Source organism: Apium graveolens, chromosome 7 (assembly GCF_009905375.1).
Source record: "Apium graveolens cultivar Ventura chromosome 7, ASM990537v1, whole genome shotgun sequence".
Lineage (NCBI taxonomy): Eukaryota > Viridiplantae > Streptophyta > Magnoliopsida > Apiales > Apiaceae > Apium > Apium graveolens.
Window position 1 is genome coordinate 38,622,696 of NC_133653.1, and position 9,357 is coordinate 38,632,052.

At 30.6% G+C, this 9,357-nt stretch overlaps 1 protein-coding gene and 1 long non-coding RNA gene across 2 annotated transcripts; one reads left to right on the forward strand and one right to left on the reverse strand.

Moving 5' to 3' along the window:
* Nucleotides 1-640: 640 nt before the first annotated feature.
* On the reverse strand, nucleotides 641-3,308 carry LOC141672683 (uncharacterized). The gene is made up of 2 exons (XR_012555649.1): nucleotides 3,060-3,308; nucleotides 641-945 (listed from the first exon to the last, which is right to left on the reverse strand). It is a non-coding gene; the product is annotated as an uncharacterized LOC141672683 (long non-coding RNA).
* Nucleotides 3,309-5,444: 2,136 nt separating this feature from the next.
* LOC141671967 (putative receptor-like protein kinase At3g47110) lies at nucleotides 5,445-8,951 on the forward strand. The gene is made up of 2 exons (XM_074478436.1): nucleotides 5,445-8,234; nucleotides 8,407-8,951. Exon 1 carries the CDS (start codon nucleotides 5,646-5,648, stop codon nucleotides 8,028-8,030), a length of 2,385 nt encoding a protein of 794 aa, XP_074334537.1. The 5' UTR covers nucleotides 5,445-5,645; the 3' UTR covers nucleotides 8,031-8,234; nucleotides 8,407-8,951.
* The last annotated feature ends 406 nt before the right edge of the window (nucleotides 8,952-9,357 follow it).

The following is a 9,357-nucleotide window of genomic DNA, read 5'->3' on the forward strand; positions in this document are numbered from 1 at the left end:
GGCCTTTTTTCTGGAAGTGACACATGTGCAAATGTGTCAGAAGATATGACAATTTCATCTTTCCTTGGTCGTCCTGAATTAGAATGACAATTACAAACATAAAAAATGATAGATTATAAGATTAAAACATGTAAATTATGATGCAGAAAGCATTAACAAACTTCTCTTTCTTTTCTTGGTTGAAGAGACGTGTTGTTGAGAATGGAAATTATCATGACAAAAAATTTTTGTTTTTAAATTTCTTCCAACCTTGGACTTTTGGACCCTAAATTATCAAAGAATATCAAACATTAATCATACTACTTTTTACTATCGACAACAAATTATATAATAAAAATGGTAATGGAAGTGCTTATAAAATAAATAGGAGAATGTGATAAGAAAATAAAAAATTGAAAATTTTAGTTGCGTATTTTAAAAAAGTCAATTGAATATTTTAAAAATCTATTAATAACTTTTAGTTATAGAAAAAGAATGGAAGTATAAATATATTTTTTTTGACAAACAAAGTGAAAAATTCATTAAAACATTGAACCCCGACCGGACAAATCCCCCGAATTGTCAACTACAGCCTGATTGTGAAACAAAAATCGAGCTAACCAAATAGTTGTTTTGTTTTCAGATTGTTTAACACATAAAATATTCAAATTCTTTAATCTAAAAAGTATTACAATGCTATCTCGAGTAATCCAACCTACATCAATTCCGAAACTAGTAGTAACACAATTGACATTTACATAAACACCATTTACCATTTGTAGCACAATGTTCAGAACTATCAATTATATCAATTGATAGTAGAGCAACAAATGCCCCTAAAATACAAACATTTTTTTGTTGTGAAAGATGAGCTTTTGCGAGCTTTTGCGATATCCACCATTGTCTCAGATCCGACACAAGCCTTACGGATCTCCAAAAATATCATATAAATCCTTCTCGGAACGACTATCGAAACCGGCAATAAAACACAGAAAAACATCACAACATAAAACACCAACATCCCAAAAAGATGGGCACGACTGACAACCTTGATAACAAGGTACTCGAAAAGATCTGATCTTGATTTTATTAAAAAAATGATAGCTAAATAAAAGAAGAAATGAAAGAGCGAAAGGAGCTTGATCGATTGATGGATGAAAGTTGAATAATGGATAAGTGGTGGCTAGAACTGTAGTTTTGACAGTAGACTCTCAAAACCCTAACTATGTTGTTTATTTCAGAGTACTGAAAAAAGTTTAAAAATTAGACTACATTATAATAACCAATGGAAGTATAAATATTGATCACCTACCATTGAAGATAATAAGTTGTGGAATATAATGACAACTAAAATAATGAGATTAATGCATTTCCAAATTTTGATGATGGGTTTTTATTGTATATAAAAATTAATATATAATTTTGATATTAAGGCAAATTCAAGAAAAAAATATAAGTAATTAACAATGTATATATATATATACATTGATATTACTATTGTTGATATACATTAGGGCATATATAAATACTACTAATTTAATTAATAATTGTAATATTATATTTTAGTTTTAGGTGTCAATATTTATAATCAAATAAATCAATTTTAAAATACTATTGTTAATATACATTAGGGCATAAATGAAACCTCTCATTTGCAAGTTTCTTCTTATTTGCAAGATGTTTTTTGGGTGTAGCTTCCAAAAACTAATGTCTGAGTTTTAAATAAATTATATAATTAAAATTTAAATTTTGAATAAGAAAATTTGTATATGCTAATATTAGTAATATAAATATTATAAAATATTATATTTTAGTATAAGGTGTCAATATTACATCTCCTTGAAGTGATATGAATATAAAATAGAAATTATTTTTCTAATTAAGTTATACATGTTCATTTTATAAATTTATTTTTTTATAATTGTGAATAATTTAATTTTAAAAATAACATTTTTAATATACATAAGGGCATAAATGAAAACCTCTAATTTGCACTGGATTTTCATCTTAATTTAGTGAGGTGTTTTGTATTGGCAATCCAGGAGGCCTTTTTTATTATTTTTAGGAGATCTAACTTCATATGTTTGAGGCCAAATGACCTTCCTTGCATTGCTGAAGATGTATTGATGTTTAAGTCATCTTTAGTATCAGGCAGGTAAACAAATGACAGAGCCCTAGTCAGTTGAACTACAACAGTGAAACTGTGTTTGCCATTCCCCAATCAGTGAATAAAAATCTAAAACAAAATCAGAGCCTGTGCACTTCTTATTATGACTTGCATTCCACCCATTAATCCTGACACTACTCTTATTATGATACAATTAAATAATATTTTGGGCCTTTATTTCTGTACATTTCAGAGTTTCAAAAACAGGTAGTCCATAAGTAGGACTTTTTGGTGGAGTTTGAGTTGTTTACATCTTTGCATAAATCACAAATGACTTTAAATTATTAAGGACAGTAAAAGTGTTTTTTTATTTCTGGTATTAAAAGGACAATAAGTGTTTTATTTGTGGTATTATACAATTAGAAATTGGATGAGGTCATTTAGTGTGTCCAAGTAAGCAAAGCAGAACATCTCTAAACTCATCTGTGGTTTCTTCACTGTCAATGCTTTTGGTTATTATTACAAATATTCTACCAGGTCGTTGAAAGCATTACTTATTCTGATAATTCCGTTGATACTACTATTCAGACCAGAGGGAGTTTGAGTTTGAATTTTTGATTTAATTTGGCTAAAGCTGTGTGGAATAGGCAGAGTTTTTTACGGATTAGAGAAGGTTGAAGCTATTGTGGATGTTAATGACATAATTATGCATAAATCATTGAAAACTAAACAAATACAATTTAACGTCAAATTCAAACAAAAAATCAATCAACTAAACAAAATTCTTCAATAGCAACTCATAAAATTAGAACAAAAAACATACAATATAGATATATACACACACATACACATACAATTAAATCTCAAACATAGTTTTACAATATATATATATATATATACAATTAAATATCAAGCATAGTAAAGAGTAGTACCTTCAGATTGATTTTTGATGGATATGTGAGTGAGGGCTTACCTATAATAGTTGTCGAAATTGGCGGATAACTCACTTCTTTCTCTCGTTGCCTGAATCACAAATTGGGGAAGAGTATAAAAGGCTTTTTTGCTTTTAGTCTAGGGTATAATTGTGCAGTTTAGGTTTGGTATTTGATTATACGTTTTGCTGTCGGATGACTTGCATATGTCTTCTTTGTTTTGTTGTCCGATGAATTGTAGTTGTCTGAAACAATCGGTGAGGAGAGGAGACTGTATCTGTGAGAAAACCGTGGCTTAATTTTGTATTGTAATTCTATTCTATTTATAGTTTATTTTATTCTAATTTTTTTGTAAGTTAAATATATTCTAATATTTTAACCTTAATTAATAATTTTATATTCTAATTCTATTTTATTTGTAGTTTATTTTATTCTAATTCTATTTGTAATTATATATATTCTAATTCTTTTAACCTTAGTTAAGAATTGTGATTCACGTAAGATTTTATTTAATTGGTCTAAAATTTAGGATTGAATTCTGATTGGATCTAAAATAAATCATAGTTTTCTGATTTGTTAATGGGATATTGTTGTTAACTAACTGAATACATGGGTTGACTCAGGTATTATAATATCTATACTATATTATAATAGACGCAACATTAAAATTTTGGTAGTCGGTCGGTACTTACTGAAATTACTTAATTATCCTCGCTTAGTTATTCTAATTTTACTTATTGGGTCGATCAATTCTAATTGTAATTGATATTGAAGTCAACTTACTCGATTGCTTTACCAATTTCAGTTCTATTTTATATCGAACTCTATATCATTATAATTTATATTAAATTCAACGTATTCTACCAATTTATATTTTTAATTCATATCGAGTTTTATATTATTCTAATTTGTTACTTCGAGCTAAATTAAATTTAAGTAAACTAAATATAATTATTAAGATTTAGTTGATATATCATGCGAATCGGTATAAGATAAAATAATAATACTATTCATCCTCCTAAAAAAATTATACTAATGAACTTGGATAAACAAAATAATAATTTTTATTTATCCAGATAAAAAAATACATTATACAATTGATTCAGACTAATACAAAACTAAAATAAAAATACAATTCGAGAAATAAAAATAAAATTATATATACTAATTATTCAGTCTAAAACAAAATTATCTTATTTATCCAGACTTTATAAAAAAATAAAATTAAACTAAAAATAATTATTTTGATTTGGTGTATTGAATATGGGGCTAAAATAAAATAATGTAAACCACTAATCCGAGATAAATCAAATTAATATTAGAATAAGTATAATTCATATCCTATTGATTTGAACTAAAAAATTAAATTTTAATTTAAAATATAAATAATTTTTTTTTAAAACACATAAAATTATCAATAAAATTATATCGTTCAATCAGTATTATTATCTTTTTCAAATATCTTTTATAAAATTATAGTTAATCGATTAAGTAATCACCATGCTAAAATAATATTTTTTAGGGTCCGAACATAATGGAGATATTATATTTTTACCCTCAATAAAATGATAATTTCGTTATAATAAAATTCTTCCTTACCAATGCTATCAATTTAAATAAGTTTAAATATTCTAAAAAATTATGAACATATACGTCTACTAATATAAATATTATAAAGTTAAATTATTTAAAGTTTTAAATGAACAAACTTAAGAATATAATTCAATTTTTTAAAAAAATAAAATAAAATTAAAAAAAATTGTGCAATTTGTGCATCGCACGGGTTTTAAGCTAGTAGGATATAAAACTCTATATGAATTAAAATTTAAATTCTTCTAATTGGTAGAAGAAGTTGAATTTAATATAAATTATAAAAATATCGAGTTCGATATAAAATAGAATTAAAATTGGTAAAATAATAAAGGAAGTTTATTCAATATCAAGAATTGGAATTAATCCAATCAGTAATATCAATACGAATAGAGTTGTTTTAGACCAGCATATTTGTGATTTGTCATCCATTTTCTTCTTGAAGCCGGGGTTTATAAAATTTTGACGGAGTTGCTAGGAACCTGAAAGTGGAGGTTTATCCACACCATAAATGGTTTATAAAATTTTCAGTCTCATATGTGTTTGCTATTAGACTATAAACAAAGTAAACTTGTCAAATAATTTGCGGCTAGGATCAAATTTAAGATATTGAAAATGTAACACAAGAAACTTTGAACAAAACTAGAAAAAATAAAGAAGAAAATTGGTACAGTATTTCTCTTTTGGTTTATAGATGGAAAGATTATCATGAACTCATAGTTTGTTATAATGTGTGGAAAATGCACCTGCCACTCATTGATCATACTGATAACATTTCAGGGACCATTTGGTTTCCACCACTTATTTGGCTATTTGGCTTAACCTGCTTGACCTTCTAAAGTCATTTGCTGCAGACAAAATTTTTTAATTCTTTGATAAGCTCGTGTGGAATATGCATACACAGCCTCCTTGTAGATAAATGAAGGTATCCATGTTTTGCTGAATATTCACTACCAATACTTCACCACTGCTGCATTTTCTCTTCCTAATTGTACAATCTTACCACTACTGCATTTTCTCTTCCTAATTGTACAATCATGATTTTTAACTTTCTCCTATTCAACATCCTTTTAGTTTTCGTATTCGGAACCTCAACAACATTCGTATCTTCATTTTCAAGCATTGTCATTGATGAACAGGCTTTGCTTTCTTTCAAGTCTTCAATAACAGGTGACCCAATGCGTGCACTAGACTCATGGAACAGTTCTATCCAATTATGTCATTGGACTGGTGTTACATGCAGCCGCAAACGACAGAGGGTAACAGCACTTGACCTCTCCTCACTACACTTGGTGAGAACACTGTCACCTCAAATTGGAAATCTCTCATTCCTCAGAGGAATTTACCTCGATCAAAACAACTTTCATGGCTCAATCCCAAATGAAATTGGTCGACTGTTTCGCCTTCAATACCTTAATCTGAATTACAATTCTTTTGAAGGTGGATTTCCCTTCAATTTGAGTCATTGTTTAAATATTAGAAACATCAGTATGCGTGCCAACATTCTTGAAGGGGGACTGCCCACTGATTTTTCTTCTTGGTCTATGCTTGATGAGTTTGATCTTGTAGACAATCATTTTACCGGATCAATTCCACCTTCAATAGGGAATTTATCATCTCTCCGTGTTCTTGGTTTGTCAGCAAACAGATTGTCCGGTATGGTTCCCGTACAACTTTACAACAATTCATTCCTCTCTGTTGTTGGTCTAACCGCTAATGGGCTAGAAGGAACGCTTCCAACAGACTTGGGTTTTACCCTTCCTAGGCTGCACACCTTCTATGTTAGTGAAAACAGATTTGCGGGTCCATTTCCACCATCAATAGTTAATGCATCTAATTTGGTTGCATTTGAAATCATTGAAAACAAAATTACTGGGCCTATACCAAATAATTTGGGTAGCCTTTATAATATTGAAATACTAAATTTGGATCGGAATCCAGTTGGAGAAAATATGCAGCCTGATGACTTGAGTTTCTTCAATTCTTTGGTTAATTGTACGCGTCTAAAAATGTTGGGCTTAGATGAGACTAGTTTAAGAGGGCAGCTCCCGAATTCAATTGTAAATCTCTCCACTACTATGGAGAAACTGGATCTGTCCGGAAACCACATATATGGAAGCATACCTCATGAAATCGGAAAACTTAAGAACCTGAAAATATTTTCATTGGCTCGCAACTTATTGAAGGGGACCATTCCAGAATCAATTGGAGAGCTATCAAAATTGGGCAAATTAAGTTTGCACGACAACAACATTTCAGGATCAATTCCAACTTCCATTGGCAACTTTACTCAATTAGTTGGTCTCTTTTTATGGAGTAATATGCTCCAAGGACGCCTACCTACTCAATTGTTTAAGGTCTCAACCTTAGAAGATCTGGACCTTTCTGACAACAAGCTTAGCGGCGTAATCCCTGATGAAATAATTGGGTTTTCTTCCCATTGTTTATACCTTAATTTGTCCCGAAATCTATTTACCGGCCCACTTCCATCCAAAATTGGTAGCTTGAAACAATTGGATGCACTTGATCTTTCATATAACAAACTCACCGGAGATCTACCTACTGCCCTTGATGGATGTTTAATGTTGAGGGAGCTGTATATGGAAGGAAACCATTTTCAAGGTAAAATTCCATCATCTTTCAAAGCTTTGAGAAATCTTGCATATTTAGATCTTTCAAACAATAATATCTCTGGGAGTATTCCAAGTTTTTTTGATGGGATTCAAATGATGTTTCTCAACTTGTCGCACAACAAACTTGGAGGACAAGTGTCAAAAAAAGGTCTTTTCTCCAACATTAGTGCTTTTTCGATAATTGGAAATTCAGAGCTTTGTGGAGGTATTCAAGCATTGAATTTGTCTACTTGTCCCGTGAAAGTATCAAGGAATAAGAAAACAGCATTTTCCTTCAAAATGATACTCATCCTGGTCATTGTACCCCTCGGTATCATGTTAGCATGTCTTGCTTTAATGTTCTATCGACGTCAAAATTCCCAGAAATTGAATGAACCCATTCCAGTATTAAATAATAACCAATATCCTAAACTTTCATATCAAGACCTTTTACTTGCTACAAATGGATTTTCTCCGAACAACTTGCTCGGCGAAGGAAGATACGGTTCAGTTTACAAAGGAGTTCTTGAACCAGGGGAACATATAGTTGCCGTGAAGGTACTAAAAGTTGAAGTACATGGAGCCAACAAGAGTTTTTTGGCAGAGTGTGAAACATTGAGTAACATTCGTCATCGGAATCTTACCAAGATCATCACAGCATGCTCTAGCATTGATCATAATGGAAATGACTTCAAGGCCTTGGTTTTTGAGTTCATGACTAATGGGAGTTTGGACAGCTGGTTGCATCCAAGTCCTAATCATCATGAGGGGTATGAAATAAATTTAATATTGCCATTGATATTGCACTAGGAATAGATTACCTACATCATCATAGTCATGCAAGTATTATTCATTGCGACATTAAGCCAAGTAATATTCTTCTTGATGAGGATTTTATTGCTCGTATTGGGGATTTTGGTCTGGCGAGGTTTTGTTTTGTTACTACAAGTGACATCAATCAAGCACAATTGAGTTCAACTATTATACGTGGTACAATTGGATATGTTCCTCCAGGTGACTTTTCATATTGTTTCTTTTATTAATATTGAGTACTTCTTTAACTATCTCGTTAAACGTTTATCATATATTTCTTGAAGATTTGAAATATTTCAATTTTTTTAACATAGAGGAGTTTCATATATTAAAGTTATTTTTTGCCAATTTTATAAACCATTTTGTTGTGCAGAATATGGAATGTGTGGGGAGGTATCTGCTGAGGGAGATGTGTATAGTTATGGAATTCTTCTACTAGAAATGTTTTCCGGGAAGCGGCCTACAGAAAGCAGCTTATTAATGGACAATGGCAAGGATCTTCATGCTTATGTGAGCAAGGCACTCCCACAAAGGGTGATGGACATTGTTGATCCACAGATTGTACTAGATCAAGAACATGGTTTGAATGTAAATCAATCATACAACAGGGGAATGGAGATATGCGTGACATCTATATTTGAAGTGGGGATATTATGTTCCGAACATACTCCAGCAAAACGCGTTGACATTAGTATTGCGATTAAGTTGTTACATGTTGCAAGAGACAAACTTGTGCAGTGCAGGGAGTATTCTGGGTGAGAGTGACAAAGATGAATTTTTACCTATGTATTTTCCATATTTTTATTCTCTTATTTTTGTAAGTTTAACTGTCTTATATTTGTAAATTTAACTGTACGTTGTTGAAACTTGCAAGTTTGTTTCCCTTTTACATATGCCAAGACGTGCTATCATTCATTTTTCTTCACTGTATTTTTTGCTAAAATATCACCCTTCATGATTTCCAGACATAATTTACTGCACTAAAGAAGCAGAGGAAAAATATGTGTCCTGTGTTTATTATACAGGATTATGAATGGAGATCTAAGTACAAATGGATTTAATTTTAGGTATTTCTTATTTCAATAATTTTGATTGTCACTTTAACATTCTTATTACTTTGGACATAGCCTTTAATCGGATGTTTGATTTAATTTTGATTGATTCAACTGTAGTGTGCACCTGCCTTGTTTTCTACCAGAGTGGAGTGAGTTCCTTGCTCTAGCATCTCCTCGTCCTATAAAGCTGATATTGGGCACAAATTTTATTCCTTTTTCTACTAGCATGGTCACACTCCGCATCAAAAGCATTATTAGGCGATAAATGC

Excerpts from the sequence above, each read along its gene's own strand:
- LOC141671967 (XM_074478436.1), top strand. The coding sequence starts at position 5,646 with ATGATTTTTAACTTTCTCCTATTCAACATCCTTTTAGTTTTCGTATTC.